The sequence below is a fragment of the Leptinotarsa decemlineata genome, unplaced genomic scaffold, assembly GCF_025532065.1.
Source record: "Leptinotarsa decemlineata unplaced genomic scaffold, Ldec_3_MD MMD2_tig00078422_RagTag_RagTag, whole genome shotgun sequence".
Taxonomy (NCBI): domain Eukaryota; kingdom Metazoa; phylum Arthropoda; class Insecta; order Coleoptera; family Chrysomelidae; genus Leptinotarsa; species Leptinotarsa decemlineata.
In genome coordinates, this window is record NW_027412747.1 from 19,738,495 (window position 1) to 19,759,048 (window position 20,554).

The 20,554-nt window shown below is 36.1% G+C and overlaps 1 protein-coding gene across 1 annotated transcript; it reads left to right on the forward strand.

Moving 5' to 3' along the window:
* Positions 1-8,094: 8,094 nt before the first annotated feature.
* On the forward strand, positions 8,095-20,346 carry LOC111516427 (juvenile hormone acid O-methyltransferase). The gene is made up of 3 exons (XM_074186369.1): positions 8,095-8,524; positions 10,524-10,795; positions 19,706-20,346. The coding sequence occupies exons 1-3, from the start codon at positions 8,154-8,156 to the stop codon at positions 19,885-19,887; spliced, it is 825 nt and encodes a 274-aa protein (XP_074042470.1). The 5' UTR covers positions 8,095-8,153; the 3' UTR covers positions 19,888-20,346.
* The last annotated feature ends 208 nt before the right edge of the window (positions 20,347-20,554 follow it).

Here is a 20,554-nt window from a genome sequence, read left to right on the forward strand (position 1 = left end):
TGAGTTGTGGAATTCAGTCAGGAATCATTTTGAATATGAAACAGTTGCGAAATTGAAAGAGGTGTATTCGAAAACAAATCTTTAATTAATAACAATGTAAATAATATAACTTGATAAATCATTTCATAAGAATGGTAGGTACCTAGAAATAAGTCATAAAAATTGTTCAAAGTGATGCCCATTAGATATTATACAGGCTTCGAAACGTCGAATCACTTCTCTCGTACAAGTCGCTCTTATAATATCAGGCGTAATATCACTGCACGCTAGTCGAATTTTCATTTTCAAATCATCCACATTCAAAGGGGGAGTAGTGAAAACAATATCTTTTAAATAACCCCATAGGAAAAAATCAAGCGGTGATAAATCTGGGGAACGAGCCGGCCACCGAATTGGACCCTTATTACCAATCCATCTATTTGGGTACGTTCTGTCCAGATATTCAGTAACAACCTGTGAATTGTGAGGAGGAGCACCATCTTGTTGCCACCAAATTCCTTGTCGTTCTGCTATTGGAATATCTTCCATCAACTGGATCAAATCATTTTCTAGAAAATGTAAATATCGCAATCCATTGGGATTTTCATTGAAAAAGTAAGGTCCTATGATGCGGCCATTGAACAATCCACACCATACATTAATACCCCAAGTAGTTTGAAAATTACTTTCGCGGACCCAGTGGAGATTTTCTTGAGACCAATAGTGACTGTTATGTCGATTCACAACTCCATTATTGTGGAATCGCGATTCATCGCTCCACAAAATTTGACTGAATATGTTAGGACTTTCATGTAATATTGACTGAATACAAGCAATGAATTCAAGTCGTCGTTCAAAGTCCGTGGGTTTCAAACCTTGTACCAACTGAATTTTGAATGGGTGGTATTTATTTTCTTTCAGAATTCTCTGTACATTAGATTTACCCACACCGACTTCTTCTGCCTGAGTACGGATAGAAACATGTGGATGAATAATAATATAAGCCAACACATTGATCTCTAAATCTTCAGTTCTAACAGATCTCGTATGATGACGATGCTTTATAGTAGAAGGAAATGACCCAGTTCGCAATTTTTCTACAACTCTCGAAAAAGTCATTCGTGACGGAATGGGTCTGTCTGGAAAACGTTCTTGGTATAGACGTTGTGCTTGACGGCAGTTTTTCTGACATTCCCCAAAAATTAATAACATATCAATGCAATCACTTGGACTAAACGCGAAAGGCATACTGGAGTTTTCGCACAAAGAACACAGTTACTGTTTTGCAAAGAATCACTGAATCGAACTGACAAGTAGATACAATTCAACAGCATTTGTTACTATGGCATCAACAAGCATAAGCTATTTGATGAAATTGTGCAATATAAAGCAATTCACCCTCAAGTTAGTCACATTCTCAAGAATTTCAATATTATATTCAACTGATATCGATATCGTATCGTAGAGGTGAGAATAATGGTTTGTATTCAGTAGTAGTCTAGTTCAATTTAATAAAAGATATAGACTGGATTCGTGTACGAGTAAATAAGTTTTTTTGAAACTTTATATTTGAGGAAAAGTGCAATAACTCAACAACGCCGTAACCGATTTTCAAAAACCAAACATGAAATGATATCAGAATTTAACGAAGCATCTGAATATGTAATGATATACAGGGCGTTCTATTTTAAAAAATGGAATTTTGGTTTGTAGCACCTACACCAAACACCCTGTATATTTAAAAATTATATCAAAATATAGCTCTCATAAACTCCTAAAACTTTTGTATGGAACATTTTTGTGTATCTCCTTTAACAAACCAGATATTGCCTGTCACATAAAATGTGGGACACCCGGTATATATTTGTTTTTAGTTATAGATGGACGTCTTCCTTGTTACGGTATGTAAATGTTTATTGTAATGCTTACATACTGTTGAACAAGTGAAATAAATATTATTATTATTATTGAGTCCATGAGACCCTCCAATGCAAACCTGGATGATTCATTGTGGCGCACAACCAATCAAATTCGAATCAACTGATTCACGTCATCAATGAAGCTGGTTACTTCATTGGGTGAGTGATTTTCTAGGTCAGTTGACAAGAGCGAAATTCTGCCGAATTCTAGAAATGAGAAGCGCTATGCCGCGGAACTAGCACATAGTACTTGCTCTGCTACGCGGATCTGAATTTCTTTCTGGAGAATAGTTTTCTTCAGGTTGACAGACGATGATATATTTTTCTCGATATTGTGAGGATCTGACAGGCAGTCGTCTGCTACTATATCGTTAGATAGATAAATATGGGGCATGGGAAATAAGGTTCTTCTCTATCAGGAAGTCGTCTTTCTATGACTGCAAGAACAAACTATCCAGATCTATTCAGGAAACCTGTAGCCAGCCCTCTAATTGAACCTGTAGACCATCCTCTGGAACGCCGATAGTAATAATGTCAGTAATAATGTTATATCAGCTAATTGGTTTTTACTGAGAGTGTTGGAAGTTCAAAGTGCAAGATTTCCACCTCAATGACTGCAGCAACGTTAGATTACACTACATAGAGTTTTTCCGTCTCTAGTTTTTTTCAATCATTATTTGATAGTAAGACTGCTGTTCTTTCTTGACACTACCACCTAGGTCCCCAGGTTTGTTAACAATATCAGAAGTTGGAGAACTGAGTAGTTCTTGCTCCTGATCTGATATCACAGAGTAGGCAGTTGGGGTCGTTCTGTTGGCGTCCATCTGCTTTGTAGAATCAGAGTTGGACTCATTGGTATTTTCATAGTCCACAAATGGTCCCACGGAGAGCTAGGGAGAGGAGATCTATCACGGCAGAGCCCCATATGACCGTGACCAAGCTTTGAACGGCGAGAGAGCGCCTGATATCTTGAAGATTACGTTAGTGATATTGAGAAGGCTCCAAATCATACATCCTCTTGGTATTTTATGGATTTTTATTGAGACAAAAGCACTGACTATTGGCAAGAATATTTTTGCAAATCTAACTGAAATTTGCTAGAGAGTAGTTGCAGAAGTAGAAACTCAGAAGTATGCCTAGAAATAAAAGTTATATTGTGTGGTGTTTCTATGAATGATATCCAGTTCGAATTCATTACGCCAACTGAATGAGGAAAACTGATTTCACTTTAATTCAGTGTTCATGTATTCGATAGATGGATTTCTGTTTCCAGTTTCTATAACAAAGAGACTTTTGTATGTACTATACGTCTTTGATGTATCTAATTACTTCGTTCGAGGATTTTCTACTCCATGAAGAGGGACAATAAGACGACCAGAAGGCTTTTGGAAACTATTTCAATTTTATAATCTCCTGCAGCATTCGCCTTCATTGTCAAAAATGAATTGATGATTATAAAAAACTCAATGGCAAAACGAGTAGATCGGGGCTGCAATTCTTACAATAACAATATTTTTGATTTTTGCGAGAGGAATCAACCCAATTTTCTTCGAATTAGCAATTCGACGTGACTTCTCACGCGTAGCAATTATAGATGCTTAGTTTTTTATCACATTGTCATATCAGCTTGTTCATGAGAAAGGTTTCCGTTTTCACCTGAAGGACGTGCCCTCTACATTCTAGAACATTCCAGTACATTCCAGAGTATTCATTTATGATGAGATGTTTGTCAATTGACTACTCTAGGACGTTGCTCTGATTTGAAACATCCATGTACTGGGTTCATGTTCCGGTAAATGTAGCTGTCAGAAATTAAACTGGAAACGTTTACGGCCATTGTAAGCAGACGTTCATATACCTCTGGTCGTAGAGTCTGTATGTTTCCGCGCATTCCCCCAGGTAGAGGAAGCATACAGGATGATGGAAGTTAGGATAGATTTGACTGAGAGCAGTTTCTCTTGCAGATCCATATTACTTCTGTATCCTGTGATGTCATTGATATTTCGATAATGATATAGATAATAATAATGTTATTAATGATTACGATGATGGTAATTATAGCCCAGGTGCACCCGCGAGGAAGAACTTCTTTCACTCTCCGATGCCGGCCGTGGGTCTATTTGGCTAAGCACTCGATATACCGTATGGTTGGTTATGGACAATCAACACCCCCGACCCCCTCCAACTAGGTGAGATGGAGAGGGCGTATAACGGAAGTTTGCTCTTAGACGACGGATGTGATACCACCGGTTACCTTGAGTGGACGCATAAGAGAGAGAATTTGTCCAAGATAATACATTCGTGGTATGAAACACATCCGAAGCATACCGCCGTTTCCGCCCCTTTCTGTTCAAAACCTGAAATATTATGTATGTTATCTTTTTAGGCAGTATATATAGCTCCTCCTCAGCCTACTCACAATGTGTTGTGAGTGGCAGTTCTACCACTTGTTGGCGTGACTCGAGAGGAAATTCACCTCATATCACCAGTAAAGACAATCAGGATACTCAGGGCGATCCACCGAGTCTTCCTGTATCCACAAGGCCTGGCTTCTTCAAATCCGGAAGTTTGTTTATGTTTACACGGAAGAGGCTGATATCTGGTAAATCAACAGCACCGCGTACACAGCCGTTCAATCGCTTTCCGAATTGGAAGGACGGCATCTCGGCCTGGCAGTTCATAAGATTGTACGCCGGGTACACAGGACGGAGAATAATATCGGGTTTGCGAGAAAACATGCGTCACGTATTATATGTGTGATGAATTACACGGCGATCAACAGCATTTTCACGCCTGCACTGCGGCGAATAGCTGCCATATTTCGACGTTTCCATCGAACTCTGAGTCAAGGCGCACTGCTGAGCACCAAACAGCAAGGCATCGGTAGAGAACGGATTCTGGTGGTTGCTGAAAAATTGCCAGTGAAGCAAGCAGGAGGTATCGGGAAAGACCTCAAAATTCGCGAGAAACCTTCTAGCTCCTTACAAGAGCCTCCGTTCTAGCTTCTTACAAGAGCCTCCGCGTGTTGTGAATGATCCGCCCACCGCTGATCAGGTGAAACCCTTCTATGAGAAAATTCATGAACACACTAAGCCTCTCAATTTTAACAGTTCTCCACTTTCAGCAGAGAGTTTCAACAGCCTAAGCTCAAGGATTTGCACAACCTGATTCCGTTGATGATCATTTCTGATGACAGAATGGTTACTTCAGAGTCGTGGTGGAACAGACTTTGGCTGAAAGAAGCTAGACCTCACAAGAAAGAGAAGTCGTCACAACCAGTACTTACACTTCTCTACATCAGAAGATTGTTGGAAAGGATGGAAAGAATTGGGTCCAAGTATAACAACAGAACCTGCTTCAGACCCGGAAACAGTGTCCGTAGCAACCTCATAAAAACCAGTCCACCAAGCGCGGACTGCGATTCCAAAAATTGCATTCACCGGATACCCTGCGAGTGCGGTAAAACTAAGAGGTCATTGAAAGTCCGCATTGCCGAGCACAAAAAGCACACACAGCGAGGAAGAACTAGCAAATCGAAAATAGCAGAGCATGTTTGAACTCATCAACATAACATCAAGTGTTCCCAAGCTGAGGTCATGTTCGAGGAGAAACACTGTTTTAGGAGGAATTTCAAAGTAGCCGCATATACGTTGTCCAAAAACGCATTAAGCCAATCTAGTGTAGAGATACGCAACATATGGAAACCCATAATCAAGCTGAAAACCGCCAACTCCCGGTAAACGGTCAGCTCCCACGAAACCGGTGAAGCGGAGAGCGAAAAGAAGGGATAGGTGAGAGCACTCAAATGACCTTTAATAGTCATCTTTCTGAGGAATGAGTCCAGTTATCACCCGAAGTCGATTGTGGATACTAACAATCGGAAAGTCGTGAAGTAACTAGCCTTGGAATCTTTTCATGTTCCATTTCTTTTTGATTGTTCAATTTTCAATTGTTGCATGTATTATATTTTATCTAATTTTTTTTCGAACGAATTAATGCTTTATTCGAATAAATAAAATACATATATCATTAAAAATTGCCTTCGTGGTAAACGACGGCGAATAGCTTGTATTGTTTGTCTGTTGGAGACTGTGTTTCCGACGATATCGAAGTCGAATCAAACTTCAAGTCGAATTCAAAATCAAAAGCTTTGATGATCTTCGTGCAACGGTCGTTGCTGAATCTGAAAAACTTCAGATGCAAAATAAGGATAACGGGAAGTTTGCAGAGCGTAATTTGCTCCCAAGATTCGACCTTCTCGTTTGTTTTCGACGAAGTCACTCCCTCTAAAATATTCTTGGAGACAAGTACCTTAAGCGCTTCTCTGACGGTCTTCACTTCTTCATTGTTGAGTGGCAGGGTGAGGAAAGACTGGGTATTCTCAGTAATATGGTCCACGTTGCGATGAATGCTCGACTTTAGTTGCCCCCCGAAGATGTCACTTATCGGTGTGTATTGGTGAAGTCGATCCTTCTGGTTGGATATCCTTCATTTTACGATTTTATTATGTTCCATACATTATTTGAATCATTGCTCAAAGCAGAGTCAACGAGAGGTTTTTCATCTTTGATATAATATTCAACCAACTCATTTAGTTCAAACATTTCATCATTGAGTCCATTCAAAAGAAAATCTAGACACTCTTCTGCATCTTGTTGTCTACCATCGATCCAGTCAGTCCGCATGTTATGCGACATTTTATAAATCCACGTCGGACCGAATGGGATGCCAGTGTTGATTGAAACTATTTGGTAATTCTTGGAATTTTTATCTACTCTCCCGTCTTTCGTGAAAAAGTAGGAAGGTAGGTGAACAAACTGTTCCACAAAACGGCACATTCCAAATATAACCGGGGTAGTGTCATTCTCTCGTTCGAAGAGATGTTTTTACTCACACGGTTTAGTAAGTTGTAGAGTGGTGGACATGCGATCAGGCCTGGCAAAATAGAGTCGACATAACAGTGATTGTTTTGATTGAGCAGACCCCTTGGCTGCAAGTTTACTGCCCTATCGTCGATCATATATGTAGATAGAAACATGCCCATCCTGGATATACAAACTGGTGGGACCTTCTGGAGAACTTGAAGGAGCATAAGGGAAGATTGTCGTTGAACTCGTGAATTGTTGACGGGTTCAGACATAGGCGAATGATGGTGGTTCATCGTCGGGAAGACCATAGTGTGTGGGTAGTTGGCAAAATGTGGAGATTCACTGCAAAATTTTCCTGGATTTGAACATTTTTTCTCTTCTGCATTTGTCCTTTCATGATGTTGAAACTGCTAGTGTTGAGTTTGCCTGTTGAGTCTTCTTCTACAATTTTTTTAGAAGTGAAGTCTGATTTACTCTCATTAACGTTTGGATAATTTTCAACAGAAGAAACTGTTTTAATCTTCCTCTTTGAAGATGATCACTTGGTGATCGAAACACGTGTCGAGGTGTTAAAAATAACGATTTGGTGTTGGGAAAAAAATCCAGTAATATTTGATATTCAGAAGAAACTGGGGAGGAATCCGTAGTATCAGACCAGTTTAGTGGGCTAAAGAAAATTTCATCAAAACTTTGAGAAGGAGAAATGGTGCCAAGGATTCATGCAGCATTTCCTCTTTGAATTGCAATGCTGATTCGTTGTATAAAAAATCATCTTGCTCTAGTATCGCCTGTTACTGTAATTAGTTTTCGACCTATATCTCTGAAGAAAAGAAACCAAAGCTACCAAATGTTTCGATGGCAATTGGATAGAAAATATATCGATCTTTCAGACAAATGTATTTCCGCACCAGATGTTTGCAAACCAAAGGTTTTCCATGTCTCCAAGGAATGGGAGACATTCCATCAGGACGTTTTCCATCATCCATTCAGTTCGAGTTTTTTTTTTTGAATAAAATTGTTATTCTCAGCTATTCTTTTTAATTTTATTGATTCTTTCAGAGATTTCAAATTATTTTATATCATCTTAGACAGGAATTACTCTATTATGTTTTCATTTCAATAGATCCTACACCCATTTGAACAAAATCCCCATCAAGTGACCCTGCTCTGCCCTCTGCCTAATTTGTATTCAATAGTTTCTCAATACTTTGGTATCTGATTAAATATTTCCGTGAATATTTTCGTAACAACGTATTTTAGGCGAAATCTGTATGTTTGGGGTTATCAATTAGTTCATCATTGTGATGATTTTGGATTTCGGCATTTCATTTCATTCAGTCAATAAACTGTTCAATAAACAAATTGTGTGGGTTAAAAGATCTCCGTAATGATGATGGTTCAGCCAAAAATGTACGCAGACGGCGGAAGTAGAGGTACAAAAATTGCGATGAGAGCTATACTGAAAAAATACAATCACTTGATAAAATGGAGAAATCATCCTTCCATCATGGAAATAGGATATGGCGATGGAGGATGCTCTCAGGCATCATTTTCTCCTTACTTACCATCTGACTTGAAAGAGTTTATAGCAGTGGATAAATCCGACAAGATGGTTGAGTATGCCAAAAAACACTCTAATCTAAACTCTATGGAAATGGAACAACTGGACATAGCAACAGAAGAAATTCCATCCAAGTATTTGGATAGGTTTGACCATATATTTGCGTTTTTCGTTTTGCATATGGTTCAGGATACAAGGTACGTCGCGACTATCAATAGTGCATCTGTCATCAATTCTATAATCCCCGTCGATTTTCGTGAAAATATCCTGATATTTGTCGTCCAACTGATATTAGGATAATTGGAATTTTCCATAATAATAGACTCACTCTCTTGATTGTTATCAAAAATGGTTTCTAAATCATTGAAAATGTTCTGTAATCATCGATTTTGGCATCTGGGGAAGCATATACAAAACTGGATTATGTCAAATTGATAATCATTTTCAGAGCATTCATCAATTCCTCGTTGCTTGTGATTCCTGAATAGGACAGCTACAACTTTTTTGATGCTAGTGTCATTTTTTCATCCAACCAGATACCCAGGTATTTAATACCCGGCTTAGTAAATATGAAATTTCAAGAAACTTTTCAGAACTAACGAAAAATGATCATCAAAATCATTTTTTCATTGTCAAACATAATGGAAAATTTTCAGATAATCATAAGGATCAAATCTAGGTCCACTAATGTTTATCAATGATTTACCATCAACTCTGAAATATTCGGACTGTCTTCTTTTTGCTGATGATTTGAAACTCTTCAAATCAGGCAAACAGTCCAAGAGTGTACATATCTGCAAATATATATATATATATATATATATAAAATCATAGAGTGTCATAGAGTGGAGTTTTATTTGAAGAACAATTTATACTTCAATCTCAATAAATGTTCAGTCGCATAAAGGAGCAAATCATATTTAGTTATGAGATTGATGATATGGTTCTTGAAAGATGAACTGATACCAAAGATCTTGGATTGAGGTATAATACACAATTCTCATTTGTTGATCCTTTACGAGATATTATGAAATCTGGTAGTCGAATGTTGGGTTTTGTAATCTGACACACTTCTTCATTCTTCAATATAGACGTTATTAAAAAAATCCGTTTTTCCGTTAACCAGCTGTCGCACCCCTACGAACGACAACCCTCAGAAGTATAAACTTGTGCGAGCTAAGGATTAACGAGGTCTTACCTTTTAACGTGTGATTCCTAACACAAATACTTTATTCTTCATTGGAAAAGACCGAGATTGGAGTTCTTTCATTATTTGTTTTGCGGAGTACCAAACCTATATAAAAGAACTAGAGAAAATTCAGAACAAATTCTTGAAGTATTTCTTTTTCAAGCGATATCATAAGTGGCCAAGCTATATCTCAACAAGGTCTTTGGATCCACGACATGAATTTGAAATATTATCTTCAGAACAGCGACGCCAATTATCGGTAATGATGATCATGCACAAACTCTTGAATAACAACATTGATTCGTAAGGAATTCTCAGTATGTTACCATTTCACGTACCCTCACTAATATCTTTACTAAAGTTAGTTAATCGTTTGAATACATAAATAGATCTTCACTGGAATCTCTCCCAATCAGTATTCCGCAAAAAAATGTTGGAACATATGTTGAATTCACCTATTTGAGCAGTATTTTCCTCTACAGTTTTGATACATATTTCACTATTTTTATACATTCATAACTATTCCAAGGATTATATGAACTTTTATTTTTTTTCCATTTAATTAGGCTGTAATAGCTTGTGTGAATCATAAATAAATGAATAATTCTGAGAGTATGATGAATATTTCGAAATGATCAGAATCAATATATGATAGTTAGCAGCAAAAGTAAATTTTCTATAAAATATTTAAAAGTTTGAAAAGGTTGCCTTCTGAGAGAAAACTTTTGAACAATAGTATGTGAACACTTGATTTCACTTGAACCCTGATATAATTTTCATGGTATGGTTGATGATACTATGAAAAAGACTAGATTCACTTTTGTCGGGAAAAATATTCGTGTCGTATATTCCAAACAATAACATCAATTATTCTGATCTCTTACTACTATGAAATTGTGTTCCGAACTGCACTGAATTGCTACTTTGAACATTTTGATTCAGATTTCATTTTCTGGTTGTTGCATTCTGTTGATTTATATTTCAGGAGACTTTTGTATTTGTTCCAGGCAAGCTTTCCGGAATATGCACAAGATGCTTCAACCAGGAGGATCGATATTCCTTACCTTTCTGGAACAAACTACTATAGATGACCCGATCGACAAGTTGTCGAAAAATCCAGAATGGAGTAAATATGGACTGGAGAATTCAATATCTCCTCACTACTATAGTGCTAACCCACGTCAAGAATGGGAGAATGATTTGAAAGAAACGGGCTTCCAGAATTATAGATTTTTTGAAGATTCCGACACTTTTGAGTTTTTTGGCGATGAATTTGATAGTAAGTATTTTTATGTCATATCCTGTAAGTAGATAATGTAACATTTCATTTTTTATTTTATATTTTTTGCGGTACAATCTGAACAACAAAACCCCTTTTTGCCAATTTTGAATTTTTGATTGCCGCACGAACGGCTACATGTATTTTCAACTAAATACACACAAATTGTAATGTAATTCACCGGTATGTGCTTGATTTCATGAATGAGTTTTACGAAACTGATTCAGTGACAAATAAAAATAGAAATAATCCCAGAGTAGTAGTTATCGTTCCCAGAAGATCATCGTGACTGTCATTATAATCTCCTGAGGACGCTAACTTTGTTAGCGAAACGCGCGTCGGGAGACCGTACTTTTTTGTGTGTTTTCAATACACCTCAGAATACTGAATGAAGCAGCTCAAATTGAAATTTTGGAAATATTTACTGCAAAGCCCACGAGTTTCTTACGATCGGTATCAGAACAGACGGGAATATCACGCGAAACTGTAAGTTAGGTTAGCTTAGGTCCAAAGTGAGTGGGTCTATTCGATCCTCCATCTCAACCCGCAATGGTTTATTGTGGTTCACACCCATTCACACTAGAACAAATAAACCCAGCTTCTTAACGAAGCCGATTAGTTTGTATGATGAGTGGTCTTTCAGTTCGGCTCTGCTGAACTCTAAAAACCTTCTTCGATCCCCCCACCACGGCAGGCACAAAGTATGTGCTCTGCTGTTTCATCATTTTCCAAACACACACTGTCTTCTGACAGTCCGATTTTCTGCATATGATGATTCAAATTACAGTGACCTGTAAGAAAGCATGTTAGACATCGTATTTCATCCCTACTGTAGTTCAACAACTGTTTGGTATCAAGCTTCAAAGGGTGAATAAATGTCTTGGAGTGAGCCAATCCTGGAAGATTCTGAAAAAAATTGATTAATGTCTAAACAGGAATAAATCCCAATAACAAGACATATTAATATTATTAACAAGCATGTTACAGTTTATATCTGCCTATATACACACAATACACATACATATATACATAAATACTTACACATATGCATGTGTATGTATATGTGTACCAATATATTAACTAGAAACACCTGACGCGAGTAAACAAAAAATAAAATAAAGAAAACATTAGGGAGAGTTAGGCAAAAAATTAGGTGGAACACTTGTGTGCAGCAAGCTAGGAGAGTAATTGAAAAAAAAAACTTAAGTCAGATATAGAGCTAACAAGTAAAAACTTAGTTCAGGTGTATTACAAAAAAAACATAATTCAACAGTAATATAGTAGTAGTAATAAGTTCACATGGTAGAATAACTTTCAAGTTAGGCTCTTGTATTTTAACTAGAGTGTAAAAGTTTCTTAACGTGGTTCTTAACTTGACCAATAGGTTCATAATAAATGTCGAGATTTTCACAGAGTCGATAAAAAGTCTGATCATTTCTAGAATTAATTCGTGGGACATGTAAGTTGAAGTGGGAGAGTAGTTCGGGACAGTCAATCAGATTATTTACTAGTAGCAGGTTCTTCGGTTTTGAAGGGATAATAGATTGAATTTATTCAGTAGTATTCTGTTGTCGATGCCTTGTTCAGGGTAAACCTCTTCTAGCTTGTAAGTAATATATTTCATGAAGCTTTGACGTATGCATTGAAGAGAGTTGAAAAACTGTCTCTGCTACGAAATTTCTAACAGTTACGATAGATGAGCCCTAGCATCGGTTGGGCAGAGCATGTTATTGTGTCATAGTCAATGGAGAAACTCAGTTTAGGGTCAAATGTGACGCCAAGATCCCTTTGATGAGTGCTTTTTTTGAAAAGTTGTGTTATTTATGCCGTAATCATGAGAAATGACATCATGTTCAAGGGTGTATTTTGAGTATTTACTTTTGTTTGTATTTAGGGGAAGATTATTTTCGGTACACCAAATGTACAAAAAGTCAAGGTCTTTTTGTAAGATTAAGCAGTCATCCTGTGATGTAATGGGCCGAAAGGTTTTCAAATCATCTGCAAAGAGTAAGAAATTGCAGAAAAAGTATTTCATATGTCGTTAATGAAGAATGAGAATAAAAGAGGTGCTGAATTGCTTCCTTGAGGGACACCACTGGTTGCAATAAATTGGAAGGACTTGTGCCCTATAATTTACAAATAGAATACGTTCAGTTAAGTATGAGTGGAAAAGGTTTAAGAGTTGGGAGTCGAATCCATATTGGTGAAGTTTATTGATAAGAATGTTATGATCCAACTTGTCAAACGCCTTCGACAAATCTGTGTAGATAGTATCTACTTGTAGGTTACTATTAAGTGCATTACTTACTGATGCTGTAAAGCACATTAAGTTAGTTATTGTTGATCTTTTGCTAAAGAAACCGTGTTGATTATCTGAAATCAAATTCTTAACATCAGGAAAGATTCTGTTGTGCAAGCACATCTCAAAAGCCTTTGCAAAGTTTGATAACAAGGTTATAGGTCGGTAGTTTTGGATATTGTTTATTGCACCAGCTTGGGCAAATTTTTGATATTTTCCATTTGTTAGAAAAGCATCCTGTACTCAGTGCTAGATTGAAGATTGATTGTAACGGTATTTCTAGGAGGTGTGCACAATCTTTAACGAAAAAGCTAGGTATGTTATCATCCCCGCTTCTGAGTTTTGATTTTAGTTTGTTGAGAGAATTGCAGATTTCAATTAGTGAAAAATGTTTTGAAGGAATGATAGGAATTGTTTGAGGTAACATTTTTGTGTTCATATGATTGTAGGGGTGGAGAATATGCACTTTCAAAAAATTGTGCGAATTCATTAACGATTTCGGATGCATTGTTTTATTCAACATCGTCCCAGAATAGAATACTAGGAATTCTTGATGTACCTTTCTTATTTTGAATGTACGACCAGAAATTGGTAGGATCTTCTTTGATTGCCTTTTCAGATTTATTTTCATATTCTCTGTATGCTAAATTGATTTTTGTTTTGATGGATCGACGAAGAGATCGGAATTCTTCTTTGAGAATACCTGAGTCTGCAGTTTTCAGTTTTCTAAATTTTTTTTTCTTTTAATATCATTGATTATTTCATTATTGAACCAGGGAAGATATTTTCTAATGAAGTTCTGACTAACCGGAACACACTGACTGATAATTGGGGTTAATAATGAATAGAATAATTCTGTGACTGAGTTAACTTCAGTACAATGTTCGATGGGCGACCACTCAACATTTTTGCATTAGAGTATATGGAAGTGGAAAATTGGCTTCACGAAAGTTATACCTGCTTTCTGATGAGTTATATGGTATTGCTTGTTCTGGTGATGAAAATTCAAAAATTATGTTCAGTGCTGGGTGATAGCCATCTTCGGCTAGAAGGGGTAGTTTATCGTGGGATCCAGAGCATTGAAAATTAGATAAGACAAGGTCAAGTAAACGATTTGAAATATTAAGCAGAGAATTGAATTGGTTTAAATCATAAAAACTATTGAATTGATGGAGATTGTCCAAGTTGTGATTCCCATTTATGAGATTCTCGTTTGAATAGTTTGGTATATTGAAATCACCTGCAATGAGAATTTCGTTATCGTATAAACATTCAAGTGACTCTAGAGCAGGGGTCTCCAAACTTTGAAGCCTTCGGGCCATAATGATTATTTCAGTTTGTTCCAAGGGCCAATTTCTGCCCTTAACTATATTTCTAGACTAGGATAGTCGCAAAGTGCGTGACCTAAGCAAACTCACGCTTTTTTTGCATCTAGTGGACTTATTGTTTTTATGTGCGATTTGTTAGTATGGAAAAGAAGCGAAAAATCGACAGTGAATGCAGAACGTTCCAAGAAAAATAGAACTTCCCCAAAAAGGTAAATTTGTCAGCAAACACCGTGGCTCGGAGGGTGCAAGACATCGCAGAAAATATATTATCTCAACTGTCTGACAAAAATGGACATCATGAGTGGTTTTTTCTAGCATTGAATGAGTCAACGGATGTGTCAGACACTGCTCAGGTGTTGATTTTTATTCGCGGAGTAGATAAAAGCTATGAAGTGTATGAAGAACTTCTTGATATTGATAGTATTCACGGCACGACAACTGGGGCAGATATTTTCAAGGGAGTTGAAAATGCCATTGATAAAAAGAACCTTCGATGGAGAAATTTGAAATCTATAACAACTGATGGAGGCAAAAATATGGTAAGAAAAAATATGGTATGTATGGTAAAAATAAAGAAGTGGTTGCACTTGTGTCAAAGGCTGTAGAAAATGATGATGGTTCAAAACCAATAGTCTTACATTGTATCATTCATCAACAGTCCTTATGCGGAAAATGTTTGGATATGTCTAAAGTTCTAAAACCAGTCATATCAGTTGTTAACTTCATCAGATCCACTGGGCTGAATCACCGAAATTCCCCGAGTTTACTCAACAGATTGGAGAAAATGATTTACCATATCATACTGCCGTACGCTGGCTTAGTTGCGAAAAATTTCTTAAGCGCTTTTTTGAACTTCGAAGTTAGCCTTCTATGTCGATTTGACAAATCATATGAACGAACTGAAATTGAGATTGCATGGAGAAAATCAGCTTCTTCCTGATTTATACACCAATATCAAATCTTTCAGGCAGAAAATAATGCTATCCCAATCGCAATTACGTAAAAAATGTTTCACTCATTTTGAAACATGTGAAATATTCAGCCACACTACAGAGACTGAATTTCCCGTCAATTTTGCAATCGAAACTTTGAGGGCTTTGAAGATATATTTTGATACTCGTTTTTCAGATTTTGATGTCATTGCGAATGAAATTAAGCTTTTTCAAAATCCTTTTGATTCTGACATTGAAACAATGGCTCCGGAAGTCCAAATGGAAATCATTGATTTACGGTGCAGTGATATGCCTAAGAAAAAATATCAAAATTCATCTTTGTTGGAATTTTATAAGTCTTCCACTGGAACAATTTGATAATTTGCCTGAATTTGCTCGTGGGTTGTTTTCTGTTTTTGGTACTACTTACTTGTGTAAGAAAACGTTTTCCAAGATGAAGTACACAAAGAATGTTTACAGATCTCAATTAACCGATGAGCATTTCAAATCTCTTTTGATAATTGGTACAAGTAAAATTGATCCACAACTACAAAGTATTGTCGGAGGAAAATCACAGTTACATTAATCTTATTAGTGTTTTGTTTTACTGTGATTCATTTCAATTATTTGTCAGTTATCAATATGCTTAAACTTAGATACTTAAGTTAAGTTTTCTTTGTCATCATTTCTGTCGTTGAGTTTTATCTTGCAAGTAAATAAAACCGAGTAATTATTATTCTCTGTTTTCTTCTTCAACTTATCACAGCAATAGTAACAACAAGCAGGTAATCATTGGCTGTCGTGGGCAAGATTGATGACAGTAAATCATTGTAAATCATTGGCTGTCGCGGGCCGGATTGATGACACTAGCGGGCCGGATTTGGCCCGCGGGCTGTAGTTTAGAGACCCCTGCTCTAGAGTTTCAAATAATTTCAGGATATGCGCTTCGCTAGTACTTGGAGGTATGTAAATCACAAACATGAAAAAAATATTGTGCTTGAATACAATCTCACAACATATGACATCAATAGTAGAGAAATTACCCTCGAATTCAGAAAGATCAATTTTAACAGCGTGACAGTCATCTCTCACTGCTAACAGAACGCCACCACCTCTTGATACGAAGCATGCTTCGAGGTTTCTGTCTTTTCTGAAGACCACATAATATTCTGCCGGTAGTCCATAAATCTTTCAGATTGCTGCTTGCAGCACCTTCCTTTGCAAAGGAGTCAGCAGCCTCATTGCCTTCCAGGCCAGTATGGTCAGGAATCCAGACCAGAGACAATCTATTAAGTCTTCCTATCGAGAATAGTCGTTTTTGGCAATTTGCTACCAATTTAGACATTGCTCGTCGTTGCTTCTAACGAGTTGCTTACATTCCATCTCCATAAATTGCAGAATCTTCACGACGATAATAACGATAGAAGAATAGTTTTGTGGAATCATGTCTCGTCGAGTCAATACCATTCCTAATCTTCTGTTAAGCATCTGTTTCCCCGATGAGTGGTAAATTTTTCTGAATGGCAATGTTAATAAACAAAATTATGGCTATTGGAGTGACGCAAATACACATATTTTTCGGGAAGGGTATATTCAATACCCACAAAAAGTAACGTTTGGGCTGGTATTCTTGGTCTCTTATTTATGGAGGAAAACTTGACTGGCAATCTGTACCATGAAATGCTTGAAGATACTTTCGATTCCTTTATAACTCACGAGCTAGAAACCCAAATGGATGCAGAAGGTAATGGACTTTTATAGAAGGATCTGTTACATTTCCAGCAAGACGGTTCTCCACCTTATTATTTTCCACCCGTCCAACAGTGGTTGAACGAAAGATTTCTGGATGGATTGATTGGAAGGAGAGCAGTTGAATGGCCTCCAAGATCACCGCATTCAACACCCTTAGATTTCTTTCTTTGAGGGCATCTTGAATCCGTTATTGAACACAATCTCCTGATATTGAAAAACTTACAGAATTACAGCAGCATGCCAGTCAATTTCAAATGAAGTTTTCCGTTATGTTAGAGAAGAGTTCGAAAACAGACTTTATTACTGTTCAAAGCAAAATAGACGACATTATTTCGAATACTTTATAAGATAGGCGTAAGTAGATTTTATGTTTGAAATGTCTTTCTTGCATATCAAATTTTATTTTGCAAAAGGACAATAACCAATAAATGAAAAATCCCGCTCGTAATATATTTATTCCTGTCATTCAAGGGTAGGAACAGTGCCACCTACTCTTCTAACCTTTTTTTTTCACTACTAACCTATTTTTTAATGACATTAACCCATTGTAGTTCAACAACAACAAACTTCCTTGATGTTCTGTTCTTTGAAATAAGAATATTTATTATGATAATAAAATCGCAAACATCTAAATCATCTAGGAGCATATTGCATAATTCATCTGTTCTGCACCGGCAACACCAATTACCATGACAGCCTAAATATCATTTCATTAAAAAATCAAACACAATCTAACAATAAAAAAGTATACGTTTTTTGATAAATAGTCGTCATCAAGAACTTCAACTATGAATTTTTCAATTTCTTCCTTTGTAAATACTTTTCATTTCTTAGGTTTATAATTACTATTTTATCGTTTTAATAATGCTAAAAGCTTGAAAAATGTCAATATTTTCTTTTATTGCAAGTGTCGATTTCAGCATGGAATAATATGCCCACAATATCGATAGGTACCTTTTTGCCTTCAGATTTCTCTTTGAAATACGCTAATAAAACATTTTCTGTTACTTTAGCAACTTTCCTTTTTTTCACACAATGTTTTCAGTTGGTTATATGCATTCATGTTCAGTCTCTTTGATTTTTCTGGCATTAAATCACTACTTGTACTAGCTGCCACCACTCTAACTTCAGGCGGGGTACACATCATCTCTAAATCATCGTCACTTGAATTTTCACCCATTTTTCAATCAATTATATTGACGTTTCACTTATATAGATCTTTTAACTTTTTCAAATTGACATCTAAATTTGAATTAAAACCGCATTTGGCAAACTGACAGCAATAATAATCTGTTCAGTGTCTGGTTGTCATGGAAACGCCGGCAAACGTTTTCATAACCTAAGTAGATGTTGCACGCTTATCATCGACATCGCGTATTCAACATGGAAACTGTACTGTTTCAATTTGACATGCAACAATTCATAGCTGCCTTGGGTTATCATATAACCAAGGAAATTTTTTTCTCACTATAATGCAGAATTGAGAAATTTTAAGTTCTGAACATACAGAAGCCATGAGAGAAGTGGAACATTGAAATATATCAAAAATGCAATGAGATATTTCCTAGATTCATATCAAAATTTGACACATACCAAATTTTTACATAAATAAAGCCAGTCTGATTAGAATCACGCTCCACTTTACTTGATATTCCGATATATTCAACAAATTGTTAGAAAATTACTAATGCCAAAATTTAAATTGTTAATATATCAATGTTAGTAGTGAGAAAAATTCTATATATACCTCGGCTGAGAAAGCTATTATTTACCTCGCACGTTATATCCCTCGGCGCCTCAGCATATGAAAATGCTCGGTAAATAATAATATATTATTATTGAAAGGAGTCAATACAGTAATGCATCTCAGAACAGGCAAATACTCATTACATGTATAAGTTTAGAACTCTATTTCTCGGAAAACGCTCATCAAAAAATAATAAGTCGGAGTACCATTACAAGCAGAATTGAACGCCAATCAAAATGATGTGCCACTTGACCCCTCTTCCCATTTAAAATTCTAAAGGTTACATCTACCCTTCTTTGAGGGTTGAATCACGAGGGCTCCAAATATCCCTTGAAAGTGTCCCCCTTGACTATGAAATTGGCCTGTTTTTTTGATTCCTGGAAGGAAGATATTAAGGGTGGGAAGTTTTGAAATTGACACCCTGTATTTCATATTGAGTACATTTGATTTCGTATCTATAACTTCAAATCTCAAATTGGAGATGGCTCTGTCTAATGTTCTGCAGAATGGAACTTGTGAAGATCTAGATATCGGAGTTTAAAATGCAATGCTGGATATTTTTCATAGAATGAATATCAAAATGCTGAAGAATTTTATAAAATGAACTCAAAATTATTACTAATAGTGAATTTCCAAAATGAAAGTAATTCTTCACTTACATGTTCGTTCTTCACATTGAAAAAAAATTATATCATGAAAATAAATACCTTTCTTCTGTGTATTCTCTATTTTCGTGATGTTTGAATAATTGCATCATAAAGTCTTTTTTTACGAATTCAAGATACATGCATGGAAGGATGCATGGATGTTTATCTTATCCAAAATAGTTCATTACATTTGTTTTCATTTCAGATTTGACTTTGTCGTTGTGTGTTTTTTTGCCAAACGTTCCTGAAAAAAAACAAGAAGACTTCAAGAAGATATTTAGGAAACTAACAAGAGAAGGGAAGACAATTGAAATTGCTAAAAGAGAAGGGACAGAAATCATTAAGTACAACTACAAACTGTGTACCATCTTGGCATGGAAAGCATAATATTATATTTATTACATTTATTTTGTATCCCAGTTTCCAATCTTCATATTTGTCATATATTATTCGATTCGTTTCTTTATTTAATCATAATTGACGTGTTATAATGAAAGTACACAAACTAACATCAAACCATCATCAAAAATAACATTGGTGAAAAGGATAAATGTCAAAATGTTCGGATCATTTTCATTCAATTGTTGAACTCAGTGAAAGGAATTGAAATAGGTCTGATGATCAAATCGATAACATGTGATATTTTTTTTTTCACTATCATAAAATTTTCTCATTCGTGTAGGTATTTTTAAACATCTTTGTTATAACTATTGTTATGTTGTTCTTCTTTTATTGTAGAAGTTTGAAATAATTAGCTGATGATGAATCTATATAGTTTCGAAACATATACTGATTGATGGTTCTACCGTTCTAACATTTGAGAGTGATAATAAATTGTGGAGACGACTTTAAGTTTTTATGTTTCGCAAATATACTACTCTCCTCTTCGAGATAAAATGGACTTCTACCACAGATCACCTATTCATTTCATATGAATGAACTTGAATGTTATGTCTCTGTAAAAAAACTCCATCTGTGCTTGTGGGTTCTATCGTCATATCTTATTTCCATAATTGAAAGAGTATTTTTTCATTTTATCAAGTTACTGTACTCT